The 22,578-nt window shown below is 36.7% G+C and overlaps 1 protein-coding gene across 5 annotated transcripts in view; it reads right to left on the reverse strand.

Moving 5' to 3' along the window:
• The window catches only part of Ppn (proteoglycan-like sulfated glycoprotein papilin), a 185,354-nt gene that overhangs the window by 42,198 nt on the left and 120,578 nt on the right, over positions 1-22,578 (reverse strand). For 3 of the 5 annotated variants that reach the window (XM_076536699.1, XM_076536698.1, XM_076536697.1), the window contains 2 exons: positions 12,904-13,094; positions 9,171-9,231 (listed from right to left, as the gene is read on the reverse strand). In XM_076536699.1, the coding sequence (XP_076392814.1) occupies positions 9,171-9,231; positions 12,904-13,094 (252 nt within the window). The remainder of the gene's footprint in view (positions 1-9,170; positions 9,232-12,903; positions 13,095-22,578) is intronic. The other 2 variants (XM_076536700.1, XM_076536696.1) reach the window with 1 other exon arrangement.

Genomic DNA, 22,578 nt, shown 5'->3' on the forward strand with positions numbered 1-22,578 from the left:
AATCCGTATGCGGTTTCCGCAATTACGGTGACTCGCAATTAAAGTCCAGCTTCGTTAAAGAAATCCATCTTCTTCTTCAACCCCTTTCCGGTCCCATTTGTTTCCCCGACCACCGGCTAACGGTCTGGGGTTTCATCCGCCGAAGTCCCCAGAGAATTTTCGCCGTTCAATAATCTTTGTTTAGCCGGCAGGCATTGTTACTAATTACGAAATGTTTCGCGGCCTCGGACAAAGGAACGAGAACAATGAGCGGTGTTCGAGAGAATTTTTGCGGTGGTGAGCAATTCGTGCTCAGAAACGGATCGTCCCTGATTCCACGTGGTTTCTCCACTCGGTCGTTCAACCCTTGCAGATGCATGATTCAGAGAATAAATCTTCCCTTTCTCGCGGAACTCAAACCTACAAACAGCGGATGATTCAATATCGTACGGATGAAAGAACTATTTTGGGGGATGTTGAAACGTAAGACCATAATTTCAAAAAAATTCACTGTAATAGAAATTTAAATTAATATGAGTTGTAATGCAAGTTATAATACATAAATTGAGAGAAAGATTTTGGGAGATGAAAATTTAACTTGAAAAAAATTTCTGTGGAGAAAAAATATTACTGACAAATTTTATTAAAAATCTTATTAAATTTGTGTAAGTGTATTAATTACCCTTTATATTCTCTTTCACAATAACAACTGCCAATTTCAATAAATATAAAAATAAATCATCCCCAATGAATAAACCTTTAACTAAATTCTCAAATTCAATAATCTATACCTTCCTAACTTGCAGAATATTCTCTTACTCTCAACCATAACTTACAACATCAATTTTCTTCCTTCAGAAAAATATTTCAATTCATCAAAAAATACTTTCTATATACAAGTAACTAAAATTGCAACTAAAATTGTAACTAAAATTAATAGTTTAGCATCAAAATCATAGTGCCTGAAGTTACACAAAGGTTCCGAAAGTAATTCAATTAAGGAGATAAATATTTGCTCGCAGTTTAAAGTTGATTATCTTCGGCGAACAAGATGAATCGAGGATCGATAGCCATAGGCCGAGGGCGAATAACAACGACGTGGCTTACGGGTAGTTTCATTTAGCACGTCGTTTTAACAGAGTTAATACTTTGCGAGTCGATGCCGTATAATGGTTGGTCGTTCATAAATTTTAGCATCTCTGACGGTGCACCGTATCAGGGGATCATACTGTTTGGTTATGGGATCGTTAAGGGAATTTTGTTAAACCCTGCACTATTTTCGAGCATTTTATGATCTTGCGACACGATTTTATAGGAATGATTTATGTGTTTTGAACAGAGGGTTGATTTCTGCCGGGTTTTGGTGAAATCGACAATTTGTGGAATTAGTATATAGTGAATTGAAAGTTTGAGAAATTAAGAATTAAATAGGTTGGGAATTTGTGAAATTTGAAATTTAAGATGAAAGTGGAAATTTGGGGAAGTGGAAATTTGGAAAAGTGGAAATTTGGGAAAGTGGAAATTTGGAAACTTTAGAATTTGGAAAAGTAAAAATTTGGGGGTTTACAAATTTAGGAAAATGGAAATTTGGGGATTTAGGAATTTTGGAAAGTGGAAATTCGTGGATTTGGAAATTAGAAAATTTTAGAATTTGGGAAAGTAAAAATTTGGGGATTTAGGAATTTTGGAAAGTGGAAATTTGGGGATTTGGAAATTAGAAAATTTTTAAATTTGGAAAAGTAAAAATTTGGAGACTTAGGAATTTGGGAAAGTGGAAATTTGGGGATTTGGAAATTAGAAAATTTTAGAATTTGGGGATTTAGGAATTTGGGAAAGTGGAAATTTGGGGATTTGGAAATTAGAAAATTTTAGAATTTGGGGATCTAGGAATTTGGGAAAGTGGAAATTTGGGGATTTGGAAATTAGAAAATTTTAGAATTTGGGGATCTAGGAATTTGGGAAAGTGGAAATTTGGGGATTTGAAAATGATAAAATTTAGGAATTTAGGAAACTGGAAATTCGGGGATTTCTGAATAGTAGACGAAAATGTGTGTGGAGGGTTGAAAAGAATGTCAGACTCGTGAAAAGCAGGGGTTAATTTTATATCCATCTTGTCAGTATATATTATAAGAGTGATATATAGGAAACATTTCTTGAGGGCATATTTTATCTCGTTCCCTGCAGGATACTTGATGTTTAGGGGTTGAACGACACCTGGCAAAGACAAGTGGTGCACGAAAGATTGAAACAGATAGACGATGTCACGCATATTCTTGTCTGTCTGAAACGTGAAATATTGCTGGTTTTTTGAGAATTATCACTGAGGGGCGATGGAGAAACTGCGTGTAATTCATTGTCTACAAACCTATAAATCACAAAGGAAAGAAATCGCGGAGTCGCTTCCATTGGAGACATTTTATTTTGACAAATATTCGAATTAACGTGTCTATTTTCAAACGGTACATACATTTCTCTCTTGTTTTCTTCCGGAACAAATATGGTTATCAAAAGTACATCATACTTAAAATTTGCACATATATAAAGTCTGCACATATGTGAACCGATATGAATAATGAACCACCGCATGTACAGTTGAACACATCTACAAATGTACATTTGATTCAAATATAAATTCTGCACATAAAGTCTGCACACTTGTAAAGTGTGCACATATGTGAACTCAACACATATGTGAACCGATATGAATATTAAACCACCACATATACAGTTGAACACATCTACAAATGTACATTTGATTCAAATATAAATTCTGCACATAAAGTCTGCACACATGTTAAGTCTGCACATATGTGAACTCTACACATATGTAAACCGATATGAATATTAAACCACCACATATACAGTTGAACACATCTACAAATGTACATTTGATTCAAATATAAATTCTGCACATAAAGTGTGCACACATGTAAAGTGTGCACATATGTGAACTCAACACATATGTGAACCGATATGAATATTAAACCACCACATGTACATTTGAATTTACAAATGTAAATTTAATTCAAATATAAATTTGAAAAATATTAAATCTACATTGTCCCCAATAAATGACAAAATAAGAGGATATAAAATTCGCTCGAAAATATTTCAAAACCATTTTACATAAAATACAACTACACCTTCTCAAGTATTCGGATAATTCCCAAAGCTGTCAAGGTCAATCGCAGCCGCATGGGAAAGTGGTCCACCATAAATCAAGGGGGTCACGGGACCTCTGGCATCGTTTCAAGAACGCAGGTTTCGCCCTCGAAATTCTTTTTCTTTTGCGGTCACCGAACAGCCACCATTTCCGTTCGCCATTCCCAATCACCGGCATTACCACACCGTACCGTGTCATAAATCCTCGTGTGGGGTATACCGGGCCCGCTGCCATGTTTTTTCTTCCTTTCACGCTTCGTTGGATTTATCGACATTACCTGACCACCCTAACCCTCCTGAAAGACACCCCGCAAGTTCGTTAAACTCCTCCCCCTTCTTCAATCTAATTTCGCGACCGGTCGAGATCGTTTCGGGGACTCGTGTCTTTCTTGAACAAGGGGTGTTATATCGAGGGTCATCGAAATGGTGTTTGCTTGTTTGATTTCGTAGATCGATAAGAGGGAAATCTTGTTGCGCGTTTGTCTTCTTTGATGCCATTGTGAACGCTTAATTGAACGCTGGGGATACACATTTTGATCTTGTGATATGACTTTTGGGACCGGTGAGTGGTTTTGCTAGTTTTTTACTGGTTTTGTGATTAGGGAGTTTTCTGAATTTTAGGGGACATTTGGATCGGTAATATTTTGTTAGGATACGATTAGGAATCTTTTGGAAGGATGGTGATATAGCGTGTAAGATATTACTGTGCATTAAATTTCTACATGGTGGAGATATAGAACGTATGGCTGCAATGTAGAAATTTAATATGTAGTAATATGACGCGTAGAAATTTGGTGTGTAGTAATACTAAGCGTAGGGGTACAACACGTGGTAATATAACACGAGGGAACTCGACAAGTAGCGATATAACGCGAGGTAACTCGACGCGTGGTGATTCCACATATTGCAATATAACGCGAGGGAACTCGACGCGTGGTAACTCGACATGTGGCGATATAACGCGAGATAACTCGACGCGTGGTAATTCGACACATGGCGATATAACGCGAGGTAACTCGACGCGTGGTAATTCGACGTGTGGTAATTCGACGCGTGGTAATTCGACGCATGGTAATTCGACGCGTGGTAATTCGACACGTGGCAATATAATGCGTGGTAATCCAACGCGTGGTAATTCGACACGTGGCGATATAACACGTGGTAACCCGACACGTGGCGAAATAATGCGTGGTAACTCGACGCGTGGTAATTCGACACGTGGCGGTATAACACGTGGTAATCCGACGCATGGCGATATAACGCGTGGTAACTCGACGCGTATCAATGTAACGCGTAGCAATACTGCGTGCAGCAATATAACACATGGCGATATAATGCATAGAAATCTAACGCTCATAACTCAACAATTCCCTGACACTCAACATCACTAATCTCCAGTCCCTTGTTCCCAAATAATTTCGATTTAACAATCGTCCTGAACAAAATCTCACACATCCACAAAAATTTAAGGAAAAATTGATTTCACGAACGAAAGATCACGAGATTTCATCTCACGATTAAATCGCCGTCATTATTTCAGCCGGTGTGAAAGTAATTCGAAGAGCTGCAAGTATCGCGACACGACGGAAATATTTTCGCAACAGCTACGTGACTTTCGAAAATACGCTCGCAGCATGCTGGAAACGCGGACTAAACAAGTGGTTCTCCGCGGATGCCAGGATTGAAGCTTCGTGACTGGAGAAAATTGAATTAAAGCCGAGAGGATCGATGGTTCGATTGACCGAGCCGCTGTTCGCGAAAATTGATGCGACAGGAACAAGGAAAAAAAAAGGTCTCGATGGGTCGCAGGCTCCCGGAAAGATTAATTTTAACGTGGAACGAAGTCCTTCGCGAACTCTCGCTCGCTTTTGTAAAGTTTTCTTCGCTCGTTGGAGAAACTGAGGGAGCAAAAGGCGGGGAAAAATTAGGTTCGTTGTTTGTGAGTTGTCAGCACTTCAACTTGTTAACGATACATTTCGATATATTGTAGTTTGTTATTTCTGTTCAATTGTTCGAGAACAGATACGTGTAAGCTGCGAAGTTCAATAATTGAATAAATTTTATAACAACTTTGGTACTTGTTATTTAGTTGCTTGGTTCTAGGGAAGTGACACTTTTGGACAGGTACATTCTGTTAATTTGGTAAATTTTTTGATGTATTAGAGTTTTACTGGATTTTTGTTTTATTGAGCTATTAGAATACTTTATTCTTTTTCTGTTCGAGTAATTTACTGTATTATTTTATGATTTTACTGCTTAAGTAGTTTATTATTACACTATTGCACTACTTTATTGTTTCAATACTTTGCTGCTCTACTGCTTAAATACTTCACTACTTCACCATTTAAATACTTCACTACTTCACCACTTAAATACTTCACTCCTTCACTACTTCACCACTTAAATACTTCACTGCTCTACTACTTAAATACTTCACTACTTCACTACTTAAATACTTCACTCCTTCACTACTTCACCACTTAAATACTTCACTGCTCTACTACTTAAGTACTTCACTACTTAAATATTTCACTCCTTCACTACTTCACCACTTAAATACTTCACTACTTCATTACTTCACTACTTCACAACTCTACTATTCCCATATCTTACCATTTTTATCATCTTATTATTTACTATTTCATTTTCACTTCAATCAATCATCTTCCAACTGCAATTTGTTCTAATAATTTACCAAAGCTCTGCAAACTTATAATACAAATTTTTCCAACAATTTAACTACACAATTTTCCTCGAACAAAATTTATTACTCCACCAATTCATATGGCACCTCAATAGAAACAGTAACGAATGCTTTTTGGAATTCACACGTCCTATAAAAATTAAATATGAGGGGTAAAATAGTATCAGCGATTAATAACGAGGCGAAACAAAGGGTTAAACGGTCTGTGACAAGCAACCGGTTCCTGGAACCGTGCCCGGAGCTTCATTCCATCTGGTTAGGGTTTACGAGGTCACCAGGACGCCGTAAAATCACGGTACCGATAACCACGATTCCCGATGATATTCCCTCGATTGACCTTTCCATAAGGATTAATCCAACCGATTATGCGTCGAGACAGGTTAAAGAATTCCACCTTGCCGAACAAATTGCTACGCCACGGTAACGAATCTCGTAAAGTGCAGAGTTTAGTGAACTGAGCGATATAACGCGCCGTTCGTTGACCGCTAACGAAAACACCACGGGTCCCCCTGGACACCGGCTCCGGGGGATTAAAAGTTTTACAGCCGTAGTAAAGATCGTCTCCTGTGAACTACCACTAAATCCTACTGGAAGGATACTCATTGCTGTCCACGAGAACGTCGTCGGAACCACCGCAGGATTTCGAGACGAAAATCGTAAACTTTCTTGACGTTTAGCACGCCTTTGGCGGATGCCCATTCGATACTGATTTTGATAACTACTGTTTTATTCTTTCTAATTTACAAATCTACGGTATGGAATTTGGAGAAAATTACATTACCACATTTTTCAAATTTCCAGGTGTCCGACTTCCTAATTTCCCAAATTAGAAAACTTGAAATCTCACATTATCTTCCTCTCACACATTAATCTTTCAACGAACGTCCAGATTCCCAAATTTTTTAAATTGCAATTTTTTATATTTCTAAGCTTCCATTGCCATCTCAAGCTTCCAAATTACCAAATTACCAAGTTTTTCAATTTCGAAATGACCGACTTCCTAATTTCCCAAATTAGAAAACTTGAAATCTCACATCATCTTACTCTCACACATTAATCTTTCAACGAACGTCCAGATTCCCAAATTTTTTAAATTGCAATTTTTTATATTTCTAAGCTTCCATTGCCATCTCAAGCTTCCAAATTACCAAATTACCAAGTTTTTCAATTTCGAAATGATCGACTTCCTAATTTCCCAAATTAGAAAACTTGAAATCTCACATCATCATTTCATATCATCATCTTACCTCTCCCACACATTATTTTCCCAACTCGCATCTACTAATCTGCAGCCTTCAAATATCCCAAAATAAACTCCCCATAAAAATTTCCCTATAACAAAAAATTTTCCTCACAACAAGAAATAAAAGAAGAGAAGAGAAAGTTTATCAAACGTCCATTTAAACACTTATTCGAGAGAATTGAAACGGTGTTGGTGAACCGAAAATAATCGATCACCGGATCAATTTGTCAAAGGCAAGTGAAACAAGGCGGGAAAAAGAAGAAGGTTTGATTAAGCGGTTTTAAATGAAAGTTGGACGGGGTCCATGGCACGTGTGTCGAGGCGTCAAGAATAATGTCGTATCGATCGAGGCCAAAATGGCGAACGAGATTCACGATCGAGAGACAAAAGTTCTTTTCACTGGGCCACACATGAACAGACGGTCGTCGAATCCTTTGTGGTTCAAAGTTCAACCGAGCTGCGGCTGACATTTAACGAACTGGATTAAATAATCCTATAAATCATTTTGTTGAAGAACGTCCGACCGATCCATGAGAAATTGACCGACATATTTCAAAACCTTTCAATTGCGACGTACGCGTAAGACAGCTGTATTTTAGAATTATTCTACTTCTGTTTTATTACGCTTCATATTACGGTATATTATATATTCATTATTTATTGTGATATATTATATACAGATATATTATTTGATATAGTTTAATAAATGTGTAATGTACAGTATGTTTTATGAACTGCATAAAATACAGTTGTTAGTTACATTTGACAATTTAAAAATAAACCTCACCATTAAAAAATTAAAAATTTTGTTGGAAATGTATATTGATTCTTATCGAGTTAAATATTTAACATGTACGTCACATTAAATTTTGTCATGCATTACATATGGTAATTCTACATGTGACGATATAACGCGAGGTAACTCGATGCGTGGCGATATAACTCGAGGTAACTCGACACATGGTAATTCGACGCGTGGCGATATAATGCGTGGTAATTCGACACGTGGCGATATAACGCGTGGTAACTCGACACATCGTAATTCGACACATGGTAATTCGACGCGTGGCAATATAATGCGTGGTAATTCGACACGTGGCGATATAACGCGTGGTAACTCGACACATGGTAATTCGACGCGTGGCGATATAACGCGTGGTAACTCGACACATGGTAATTCGACGCGTGGCGATATAACGCGTGGTAACTCGACACATGGTAATTCGACGCGTGGCGATATAACGCGTGGTAACTCGACACATGGTAATTCGACGCGTGGCGATATAACGCGTGGAACTCGACACATGGTAATTCGATGCGTGGCGATATAACGCGTGGTAACTCGACGTGTGGCGATATAACGCGTGGTAATTCGACACGTGGCGATATAACCCGTGGTAACTCGACACATGGTAATTCGACGCGTGGCGATATAACGCGTGGTAACTCGACACATGGTAATTCGACGCGTGGCGATATAACGCGTGGTAACTCGACACATGGTAATTCGACGCGTGGCGATATAACGCGTGGTAACTCGACACATGGTAATTCGACGCGTGGCGATATAACGCGTGGAACTCGACACATGGTAATTCGATGCGTGGCGATATAACGCGTGGTAACTCGACGTGTGGCGATATAACGCGTGGTAATTCGACACGTGGCGATATAACCCGTGGTAACTCGACACATGGTAATTCGACGCGTGGCGATATAACGCGTGGTAACTCGACGCGTGGCGATATAACGCGTGGTAACTCATCGTGTGGCGATATAACGCGTGGTAATTCGACACGTGGCGATATAACCCGTGGTAACTCAACACATGGTAATTCGACGCGTAGCGATATAACGCGTGGTAATTCGACACGTGGCGATATAACGCGAGATAACTCAATTCGTGGTAATTCGACGCGTGGCAATATAACACGTGGTAACTCGACGCATAGTAATTCGACGCGTGGTGATATAACGCATGGTAATTCGACACATGGCGATGTAACGCTAGGTAACTCGATGCGTGGCGATATAACGCGCAATAACTCTACATATGTGTGTCTCCATATTAAACAAACTTACCTGAATATTGCAGGAGAAGAATCGTCTCGTCGACCCTGTGCACCTGCTGTACCCATTCTCGCTGCAACAAAATAATTCCTCGATTATTAAACGACAAAAGCCATCGCACTTCACTAATAAAATTACAAAAACACTGAAAATGAAAGTAAGCAATAAGGAAGGAAAAATAAAGTGTCATCGAAAAAAACGTACTCGGATAAAGGCTCTTGATTTCGAATCAACGCGTTTCTTCCTAATTGATTCGAATCTCGATTGCGCGACCGAGATCTGGTAATCGTACACGGAAACGGTGTGGTTGGTATTTGTAATCGGGAATTCACAGTCCGTTGAATAGCATGTCGTTAACGAGCTTCTTTCTAGGGAACGCGAAGGAAACGCCAGCCAACGAATTTTCTTATCCTCCCAAAACTAGCAGCAAAGAAGTCCGTGGAAAAATGTGATTCGCTTACACTTCGGGCGGATTCTAAATAATCGTTGAAACCACTCGGGCAAGTTTTCACCTGGGAATTGGTCGGATTGAAACTAACTTGGCTCATCTATTTGTGAAGCACGAACAAGTTATTGGATTCCATTAGTCGTTTCCGAAAAATTGAGAGAAGTTCAATGAGGTTGCCGGGGAAATTGGAACGTTCTCGGGATTTTGCAGATGAGAACATTTTTCTTTCGGTTGATATCTGATGTAAAGAACGTTTAGCCGTGGAGGAATCATTAGTTTTTTAAGCGATGGTACGGGAGATTAAGGGAAGTGGAAATTTGGAGGTTAGGTTAGGTATTTATAGGTTAGATAAATGTAGTAACTAGTGAAGCATGTAACCTATGAATTTAGTAAGCCATATATCTACTAATATATAAATCTAGTAATTAATAAAACAAATGTAATAATAAATGTAATAACCTATAAAGCAAGTAGGCTATAAATCTTGTAACCTGTAAATATGTATAGTAACCTATAAATCTATAAATCCATAAATCTACAAATTTAAAAATATAAAAATATAAGAATGTAAAAATCTAAAAATTTAAAAATCTAAAAATTCATAAATTTACAAATCTGCAAATCTACAAATGTAAAAATATAAAAATCCCAAATCCGCAAAATTTCAGAACCTAAAAATCTGAAAATGTAAAAATCTAAAAGTCCATAAATTTACAAATCTGCAAATCTGCAAATGTAAAAATGTAAAAATCTCAAATCCTCAAAATTTCAGAACTTAAAAATCTAAAATTCTAAAAATCCATAAATCTAAAAATGTCACCCTATAAACACAGAAATGTGAAAGGCAATATAAGAGGACTATAATTTCAAATAACACGAATAACGTCAATTAGGCCTTGCAAGAGAGTAACAAATGGAAAGTGGATTTTCCCATCGATAGAATCACCGATACGATTATCGGACTCGCTATCGAATTACTTGCACGTAATCGATCGATCACCGCGAGCAATTAATGTAATAACACTTGGGTTAGAATTACAGGCCACGCAAAAGCGTTCAATTTTGAGAGGCAAAGCGCGGAAGTCGCATGTTCAATTTGCGCATTAAAACGAATAGTAAAAGCGTGCTACGATCAAGCCTGACCTACGACACGATCTTTTCGATGCCATTAACTTATTCCACGCGTTAACTACTCTCACGTTACGATTAGCCAACTTTCTCGATACATCGAACGTGTTATTAGCGATCTGTTCACTCTCGATCTCGCACTCACGTTTCCTCTCGTTTCATCAACGATTTTATCACTTTTCTGTTTTATGTAACGTGGGAAAGGAAACATGTAAATACGTATATTTATGTTTGTGAAAATATACAAACGGTATAAAATGTATAAAACATATAAATTGTACAAAATATAATAAATATACAAAATGTAAAAAATATATAAAATATATAAAATGTGCAAAATATACAAACTAAATAAAATGCACAAAATATACAAATAATATAAAATGTACAAAATACACAAATAATATAAAATGTGAAAAATATACAAAATATATAAAATGTACAAAATATACAAAATATACAAAATGTACAAAATATACAAATAATATAAAATGTACAAAATATATAAAATATATAAAATATATAAAATGTACAAAATATATAAAATATATAAAATGTACAAAATATACAAAATACATAAAATGTACAAAATATACAAAATATATAAAATGTACAAAATATACAAAATATATAAAATGTACAAAATATACAAAATATATAAAATGTACAAAATGTACAAAATATGCAAATTACACAAAATATGTGAAATATGAGTAAATTCAAGAATGTAATAAATAAGGTGACACATGTGAAAAATGCATATGTTACATATGTTTGCATGTGTTTCATTTGAAGATGAAGTATTTATTTGATAAACTTGAGTACTATATTTTATCAATTAATTGAAAGTTATATATAAACAATAGTAATTGACTGACTGAATGTTTATGAACATACAACATCCAAGAAATATGTCGAACAAAGAGAATTTAAAAAAAATGAAACTATAATAAAAGTGAAAATTGAATTAAAAAAAAAATTGCAGAGAGGATCATAATTTTCGATAAACGTATAATTTGTCTATGAAGGTACAATATAAAAGAAAAATGCCGAAAAAAGAATTTTACAAAAATCAACCTAACCTAACCTAACTATAATAGAAAAAAAAATTGCAGAAAAGACGATAATTTTCGATAAACGTATAATTTGTCTATGAAGGTTGTTTCGAGGGATCAGTATTCAGGAGAGACGTTGAAACTTCTTGTTCCATCCTGTGAACAAGAGAAATTCCAAGAGATAGGAGGAGAAGCGCACAAGTAGTTGCGATTAATCTCGGCTCTCCAGGCTCTTTCAGATAAGAACGATTTACCGTGATTCCTGGCGGAAATTTCGTGAAAAAATTCTGCAAGAAAATCGTCGAAGCGTGGCGACGGGATGAGATTGAATTTAAGCAAACCCATCTTCGTGGGAAAATAACGAAATGAAAAATTAATTTTCCATTACCCCGCGGCGGCGTTGTCTGCCTGGTTGAAATTTCGGATCCACCGTTTCGCCTGTCGTTTGTTTGTGTTTACCTTCCAATTAATATTAAAATGTTTGTACCGAATGCAAACGGATTATTAATATTTACCGTAGTTCAATTATGGTGACATTCTGATTTTCTTGTTGACCTCAAATTTTTTATAAAAAGTATACTTTTTATTGAGGAGAGATACAATACTTTTGTACAGAGATGATATACTGTATGTTTTATATTGTGAACTTTATTCTTAATTTCATCTAGATAATTCTATGAATTTTTTTTTTTATTCTACTCATCTAATAAACTTTTTTAAAATTTTTAATTCTATTTAATAACCACACCTTCAACATATCATCTACATATAATAAGCTTGACAGCTAATATTTACAGCTTCGAAAACCTTCTACAAAATTATATAACAAATAAAAAACTGTAATATAATTAATCATATTCAGCTATAATATTAAATAGAGAAAAGCAAAAAGATTGTAAGATTGCAAGAAAAAAATTGTGAGATTATAAGTAAATTTATAAGTAGTTATAAGTAAGATAATAAGTAAATAATGTGCAACAGAGAATTAAATAAAGAAAGTAATTAATAATTATTGTGACAACGTGAGTTGACCACAGTAGTCGAGACGTTACCACACGAAACGAGGCATGAAATTTCAGCGTGACTAAACAATCTCGGTAATCGATAAACTTACTCTATATCGAGACACTGTCTGGTTTGATGAGCGACACCACCTCCACAGGATCTGGAACAGGAGCTGGGTGACGACCACGGTCCCCATGTCCCTCGTTCAGGCTCGTCCGTGTCCAGCACGAAACTGCTAGGCAGATAGCTATCCCCATGCTGTCGACGATGTCTCTGATGCCTCAATTTTATGTGGTGCTGCAACACAATTGTAATTTGATAAGTTACTTAAGGTGATTGATGAGGAGTTGAGATATATTGAAAATTTGGGGATATGGAAATTTCAAGATTTGGTAAATTGAAGGATTGGGAATTAGGGAGTGTGAAAATTTTGAGGGGTGATTTGAAAAGGGGAGAATTTGGGGATGTGAGAAATGGGGAATTGAGAATTGGGGATTTAGGTATTGGGGGTTTAGATATTGGGGGTTTAGGTATTGGGGATTTAGGTATTGGGGAGTTAGGAATTGGGAATTTAGGAATTGGGTATTTAAGAAATTGGATGTGTGGGAAATTGAGAATGTGGGGAATTGGAAATATGGGAAACTGAGAATGTGGGGAATTGAAAATTTGGGAAATTGGGAATATGGGGAATTGAGAATGTGGGGAATTGGGAATGTGGAAAATTGGAAATGTGGGGAATTGGGAATGTGGGGAATTGAGAATGCGAGGAATTGGAAATGCGAGGAATTGGAAATGTGAGGAATGGGGAATGTGGGGAATCGGGAATGTGGGGAATAAGAAATGTGGGAAACTGGGAATGTGGGGAATTGGAAATTTGGGAAATGGGGAATGTGGCAAATTGAAAATATGGGGAATTGGAAATATGGGAAATTGGGTATGTGAGGAATTGGGAATGTGTGGAAGTGGGAATATGGGGAGTTGGGAATGTAGAGAATTGAGAACGTAGGAAATTGGGAATGTAGAAAATTGTAAATTTAACAATTGACAACTCAAAAATATAAAAATGTAAAAATTTAGAAATTAAGAAATTTGAGTATTTAGAAATTTACTGCGAAACTTGAATATTTCAAAACTCATCAACTTAAAAACCCCACAAACTAACTTAAAAACCCAAGAATCCTAAAATTCAGAAACCCATACAAAAATTTATTAAAAATATTATTATACCCTACAACAATTCCTCAGAACTCGAGGTCAAAGAGGTCACCAGAGGGTAACTAAAGTGTCAGGGTCGAACAGACGTGAGAACACAAGGATAACCTTCGTCTGATCTAAGTGGCCTCTTATTCAACCTGCAGGCCACCTGCAGGTCCTCGTTCACGAGGTGCAATGGGTGCACCGGTGACCTTGATGGGAAACAACGTAGGCGTGATCCCCTTATCGGTTCGGTTCGATAAGGTATAGGCTTTTAGCGCTGATGAACGAGCCAACAGGACAACGGCGAAACGTGAATTACGTTATCGTCGGGTGCGGGTGTATTTTCGACGGCTTTATGGGTTAGAGGAGCGTCCTGCGAGCTTTATGGTGTTTATGGCCGCTTGTCCGCGAGAACGCTGCATCGTTACGTGTATTTTCGTTGATGCTGCTAGATCCGGAACGTTTTCTTGATAACGTAAAATGCTTTTAAAATTTTCGTACTTTGTTCTAAGCTGACTTTTAATATTAAGTTAAAAGTTAATTTTTGATAGTTTGAAATGTAAGAGTTTGTAAAGTGTGTTGACTATTTGTAAAAGAAAATTCTTCAAGATTTGTGAAGTTAGAGATGTATTATCAAGTATTATTAAAATAAAATTGTTCCAAAGGTAAATATGTTCATTTACATAACCTCAAAACATTCAAGTAAGAAGAAATTGTAATTTGTTTCAGGAAGTTGGAGCATAACCTCAAAAACCACACTCAAGTCCTCAAAATTTACACTTTTCTTCAGAACGTAGAAACATAACCTCAAAAACCACATCCAAGTCCTCAAAAATTATAATTTTCTTCAGAACATAGAAATATAACCTCAAAACCCACATCCAAGTCCTCAAAAATTACTCTTTCCTTCAGGACACAAAAACATAATCTCAAAACCCACATCCAAGTCCTTAAAACTTCCACTTTTCTTCAGAAAATAAAAACATAACCTCAAAACCCACATGCAAGTGCTAAAAAGTCACACTTCCCAAAAATAACATATCAACCTAAGTAAGATATAGAACTATTTTCAGAAGGAAAGTTAACAGACCCATTCATCATTCCCGAATCGAAAGAAATATACTGGAGTCTCCCAACCCTCCGTTTGCTAAGTTGACCCGGAAAGAAAAGGTTGAGATTAATATCCAAGCAAATGGTGCGACAATCGGACGATCTTGGAAGGTCTCCCGTTCTCGTTCCCATTTATTTCTCTTCTTTCACCCTTAAAGCATCCACATAACGTTCTTCTCGCTCGACTACCGTTGGCAACACTCCAAAGCAGTTTGCATTCGGGGGTTGTAAAGTGCATACACCCTGCTCTCGTTTTTAGATTAAATTATTGCTTACCACTCTTTGTTGTACGATCTCTTTGATGGGATCTTATATTGCGTTAACTCTTTCTTACTTGATTCTTATCAAAATTGACGAATAATACAGGGACGGATTTTGGATTAAATAGACTGATGTACCATATTGATTTAACCTAACCATAGTTATGTACTACCTGTTATATTATACATATTAATATGTTAGCCTGTCTGCTTTGTGGGATTAAAAATAAATATAGCTTGCATCCAGTAACAGAATAAAATACCTATGAGATATTCATGCATTTTATTTTTGAAGAGGTAAAATCAATAATCATATTTAACCAATATAATCGGGAAGCCAATATGTAGTTCAAATAACTTTTGTAGAACTTCAAATCATAAAATCTGTTAAAAGAATAAATATCGGCTAAAATAAATAAAAGACGAATATAAACAAAATAAATAGAGAAAATAAAAAAAAATAAAACAACTTTCTGTAAATACCTCAAAGATTAACTAATCAAAATAAATAACTACATCCCAATAAAAAAGAGAGTTTCAGTAAAAAGACGGTAAAGAGATTTCGTAATATAAAAGGTGAAATTCTGGTTCCTTTGAAAAATCTTGAAAAGAGAAGAAAATGGCGGAAGTCCGTAAGCACCGTCTCGCGGCGCGCAATTAGAAACCCGCCAAAAAGTCTGAGACGCGTCGGACTTCAAAGCGAAAGATCTCTTTTCCTCCGTCCGCGTAAACCGGCGAAAAAAATACGCGATGTTGGCAGCCGTAAATAAGGTTCCGTACAGCTGTTAGGTTGATTTTTGTGGAGCGTGGGAGAGCACATGGCCGGCCGATAGACACCAGAGTATAGGAGCTTTTCTTTTGCCGAGCATCTGCGCGACTACGTCGTGGACCGTAACGTGAGAATATACGACGATAATAATGGCACGTCTGCGACGCGGGTGACTATAAAACCCGTGTGCGAAACACCTCTCTAAGAGGTCCAACGGGAAACGTGCAGATTAAAAATCCCCGTCGACGGTTTCTTCCAGCTGACGAAAGTAATTTATGCGACGCCGAGCATCGCGATGTCACGCGAATCATATTTTCTTCCTGTTTCCGTTTTCTCTCTTGTCTGTCGGCTTGCAGGGGGCTTTCAGATATTCATTGGCGTGAAATTTTACTTTGAAATGAATGACAAGGTTTGAGGGGCGTTTTTAGGGTGATGATGTATGACTCAATCGTTTGTGATAGTTGCTGGGTCTTAGAAATTGGATAGTTTGTAAATTTGCTAATGAATGAATTTGAACATTTGAACATATAACTATATGTCATGTAACTGCACGTCACATAACTGTATGTCATATAACTACATGTTATATAAATACAAGTCATATAACTACATATGTGTACATGTGTATATGTCAAATAACTACATATACATATGTACATGTCATCTATGCATACTATGTCATGTAACTACATATGATATAACTACATGTCACATAACTACAAGTCATATAACTACATATGTATATGTGTACGTGTCAAATAACTACATATACATATGTATATGTCATCTATACATACTATGTCATGAAACTACATATGATATAACTACATGTCACATAACTACAAGTCATATAACTACATATGTGTATATGTGTACGTGTCAAATAACTACATATACATATGTATATGTCATCTATGCATACTATGCCATGTAACTACATGTGATATAACTACATGTCATATAACTACATATGTGTACATGTGAATATGTCAAATAACTACATATACATATGTATATGTCATCTATGCATACTATGTCATGTAACTACATGTGATATACCTACATGTCACATAACTACAAGTCATATAACTACATATGTGTACATGCGTATATGTCAAATAACTACATATACATATGTATATGTCACCTATACATACTACATCATACTACATATTACACTATACATATGTATATCTAATACACAAGTATGATACCCAGCAACATATCACGAAGACTACTAGAAATTCCTCGTCCGAATGGTCATCGACACCGTTCCAAAAATAAAGATCACGAAATGAACGGCATTAGTATGTCGCGCGGGAACTAGGTTAAGCACCGAGTCTGTTATTCAGTAATTAACGCGAAAAGGCGGCAACGTGGCCGGTAGTGAGCGTAATAACTCGACAAGGAGCGGCGATACTTGCCACGTAAACGGTTGCCTTGCAATTAGCCGCGTCGGGACTCGGCGCAGAAATAGCCGATCGTTTCGCGCGCGTGTCGCACGATGATGATGTAAACTCGCCCGCGTTGCACAGCTGCTGCCTTGCTTTACGACCAGACGGACGTGCACGCGACGGTTAGTCACCGCTTAAGAAGCCGTTTAATTACTTGATTTATCGCGGTCTAGTCGCGATCGCGGTCTATATTGCTGTGAGAATCGACCAGGACCTACTTACTTACATTTTATCTGCCGTTTGATGTCCATAATTTCACCGAAAGTGAAATTTCATCAAATTTTATAAGACAGGAAAGTTTTGCAGATCATAAGATTTCAAAGTTTCGAAAGTTCCAAATTTGTAAAATAACAAAGTAACAATGTTCAAGATTTGCGAAATTTCTATGTCTCCAGGCTGTACAGCCTCTGAGTCCCATATGTGTAAAAGTTCTCAAAGCTCTCAAGCTCTCAAAGTTCCGAATCTGCAAAGCTAATCTTAACGATCCAAATTTGCAAAATTCCTAGGTCTACAAGTCAGAACATATCTGCTGATCAAATCTACAAAATATCGATGTCACAAAGTTTCAAGTTTGCAAAATACCGAAGTCTCAAAATTAAAAATCTGCAAAATTTCTAAGTCAGCAAATCCCAACATGCCTCCAAATTTTGGATCATTCGGCCAAATAAATAAAATTCCGAAACCTCAACCTCTCATGTCCCAAAATACCAAAATTCTATTTCAACGTACGTAAATTCCATTCTCTGCGCTTTCTATCACAAAACTCCACATTGTTCCAAAATTTCCTCCGCATAATTGGCAAAATGTGCAAACGCGTCACTTCACCCATAAAACGTCCCGTAGCAACGTGCACAACGAGAGAAAGAATTCGAACAGCGCTAACGAACTGTTTCAGCATCTATTTTCTAACCCGATTCTGGTCGTCCATTTAGGAACTGAATACGGTGCCACGATTACGCAAATTATGTCAAAGAATGCGTTTAACCCAACGTTTCACGGTATACGCTGAATCATATTAAACCGACGATTGTTCCGTTTGCCTCTGACACATCGAAGCGACATACGAATGTCAACCCACGAGTTGGACCCAAAGTAAAAGAAGCTCTATCCACCGTGGACACAGTTACATTTCGGCAAATAAGAATAATGACAACTGCTGAACGCAAGTAGCATCTCGCTCACTTGAGAGACGTTTGCTGTCATTGTTTTTCGCCTAATGCGACCGCTCGAGACAATACCGAAAATACGTGTGAGGCGTCCATTTTTCTATTCTGACCAATTGTAGCTCTTCTAAACACGTCACCTCCACGCGCCAACCGTGGGTTGACATAGGTATGTAGATATAGAGATTCAGGGATTAAGGGGACTTGGAGATACAGGGAGAGGATATTGAAATTTGGTGATACATGGATTTGGAGATGTGGGATTTGGAAATAGGTTTGGAGATATAGGGAGTTAGAAATGTAGAGATTTTAGAATACAGAAATTTGGGAATATAGGAATTTGTGGATGTAGAGATCTAGGGATAGAGATTTACGAATTTATTCTCTAAATTTACAAAATTGCAACTCTTCTAAATACATGGATCTTTTGACGCCAACTCGTGGGTTGACATCAGTACTCTTTTAGCAAAGACACAATTGTGAACGTTTACGACTCTCCGCTGGAGGCAGGCTAATTTATGCTAATACGAAATGATTATGCATCGAAGAAGTGCAACGTCCGCGGTTATGCGGTTTCACGCGTTGTCCTCGGTATTGTTAGGAGCTGAAGGCTCAGAAATCATTGCGTGGACTCTTCAAGGTACAAGACATTAACCCTTTGTACGGTACTTTTGCTGTTCAGATTGCAATCTTAAAATTTTTTGTCGACAAACTTAATGAATTCTTTGGAACTAGGTATTCAAATTTTTCAAAGAAAATTGAAAAATTAAAAAATTGAAACAAACATAGAAAATATTATGTCAATTGTTGCAATCGTTGACTATACAAGTTAAAATTAGACTTGAAGTCCAAATTGAAGCATACTACAAATTCGAGAAAAATTGATCATAGTTAAAGTACGAGTGCGTCATGAGTCAGACTCGTCGAAATAGTGCAAAGGGTTAAAAACGTCTGACCTAGTAGACAATTATTAAGGTCTAACACTCTTTTCACAGAATTAAGATTACTATTATAGTCAGCAATAATACAAACGACAATAGTTAAAAAGTATTATTTATCACTGGTATTACAACAAATATGAATATTTGCAAGTAGATGAAGAAATTCTAAATAATCAATCATTTGTCTAAAATAATAATTTGTCTAAAAAATATGAATGTCACATATTCTTCTACTATGATGAAACTTTAGTCTAAAAGTGCTAAAATCTAACCTAACCTAACCTAACAAATTACTTGTCTAGAATAGTAATTTGTCTAAAAAATATAAGTATGACATAAACATCAACAGTCACCAAAATTCCATCTAAAAGTGTTAAAACCTAACCATGCTATCAGACAACAAAGAGCAGTAACCCAATTGCTAACCGTAGCAATAATTTGATCTAAAAACGAGAAGGGTGGCAAAGTATCACACAGTTGAATGAACGAAACGAAAAGTGGAGAAGAAAGATAAAGGTGTAGCCGTGAATCTGAATACCTTCGATCACGTTTGTCCATACGATCGATCCAGCAGTCGATCAGCCGTGGCATTGGCTGCGACGCGACGCGCGTCTGCCACGGCGAGATACGAAACGTAACCTGTTAACAGCGAAACATAATCCAATACACCGGGGGCAACGATCCGCAGGAGAGGCTTTCTGCGACCGATCGAATAACTCGACCGTGCCACCGCCTCTTCGCGGCGAGATTAACATAATCTCGATGACAGTGAATTCAACTGGTGGAGGACGATGGCTATGGTCGAGTCGCGCTCTTTGAGCGAACCGTAACACGAGTGTTTTGGTGGAAAGAAAAACATTCTTTCAAACATAATTTAAGACACAATTTTATACATCATTTTTTATATTTTTATTCTTGTATATTGAATTCGTGATGAATTCATGGTGACTTCATGATGAATTCGTGGTGACTTTATGATGAATTTATGGCGAATTCGTGATGTCCCAAAATGTACGATATTCCCAAATCTAAATATTTAGAAATCCAAATGCCACAAAATCCACTTACCCAAATCCCATATCTCCAAATCTCACATGTCCCCAAATCCCATCTCCCCAAATCCCACACGTCTCCAAATTCCATCTCCCCAAATCCCACACGTCCCCAAATCTCACATGTCTCTAAATCCCACATATCCCCAAATCCCACATATCCCCAAATCCCACACGTCTCCAAATCTCACATATCCCCAAATCCCTAAACCCCACGTATCCCCAAATTCCACATGTCCCGAAATCCCACATATCCCCAAATCCCACATATCCCAAATCCCGCATACCCCCAAATTTGACATATTCCCAAATCTCACATATCCCAAATCCCACATATCCTAAATCCCACATACCTCCAAATTCCACATATTTCCAAATCCCACATATCCTCAAATCCCACATATCCCATATCCCCCACATATCCTAAATCCCACCTATCCCAAATCCCACATATCCCCAAATCCCACATATCCTCAAATCCCACATATCCCAAATTCCACCTATCCCAAATCCCACATACCCCCAAATCTCCAAATCTAACACTCCACCCTCGAAACTCTTAAAAACCTCAACTCTCCCTAAACTCGAAATTCAAATTGCCCCTCAAAATTACCTTCTACAATACACTCGAAACGCCATAAAAACTGCCCTCACATAAACCTATCCTCCCAATATCAAACTAAACTTCCACAAAACCCAACCAAACTACCCACAAACCACAAATTTACTTACCAACCCAACATTCATCAACTTAACGATACAACGATTGTTTTTATGTAACATTCTACGAAATAAAACATCGTACGGAGTTGAAGCGCAGAAGGTTAGTAGGTTTGCAAGGGGTACATAAAGGGTTAGAAAACGCTAAGGAAAATGTATACCACGAAACGATCCATAAAATCTTTTAGCGTTCACTTTATGAGTTGGACGCTCGTAGGAGAATGAAAGAAAGGATCTCGTAAAAGGAGTTCAATTACTTCATCCTTAATCCACGGTGCTTCATAGACATGGTCCTGAACTTCTCGTAAATCCTATCGACTATGCTCTTTATCTACATCTTTTATCTTTGAAAATGCTGAGGACCATGGTCCTCAGGGGATCAGGTGCAATGAGAGTTTGTCGTTCTCAAGTACTTTTATTAATTATTTTAGACATTTATTTCAATTCAGTTGTCTTTATGAATCATTTTCTTTGTTCATTTATAATGATTTAATTCTGTCGGACACTTTTATGAATTATTTTTTATGCTCATTTGTATTGATTTATTTTTGTTGATCATTTTTATGAATTATTTTGTTTGCTCATTTACAACGATTTATTTTTGTCAAACACTTTTATGAATTATTTTCTATGCTCATTTGTATTGATTTATTTTTGTTGATCACTTTTATGAATTATTTTCTTCGTTCATTTATTATGATTAATTTTTGTCAGTCACTTGAATTAATTAGTTTGGTCATTTATTTATATTTGTATATTGCTATCATTTATTATGTTCATTAATTTTAGTCAATAATATTTATGAATTATTTTGATCATTCTCTTGTACTGATTTATTACTATCAATCACTTCAATGAATTATCTTCATCATTTATTTTTGTCAACTACTTTGACCATTTATTTTTGTCAATTATTTTTCACTATCAGTATGTGCTTTAATACTATCAGTCATTTCAGTGAATTATCTTGATCATTTATTTTTATCAATTATTTTGAGCATTTAGTATGTTCATTTATTTTCATTATTTAACAACGTGCCTACACATTTATCATTTATTTATATTAATTTTCTCCCATCATGTAATTATTTCAATCAGACTAAATGTGACAGGTTCAA

Source organism: Megachile rotundata, chromosome 10, assembly GCF_050947335.1.
Source record: "Megachile rotundata isolate GNS110a chromosome 10, iyMegRotu1, whole genome shotgun sequence".
NCBI lineage: Eukaryota > Metazoa > Arthropoda > Insecta > Hymenoptera > Megachilidae > Megachile > Megachile rotundata.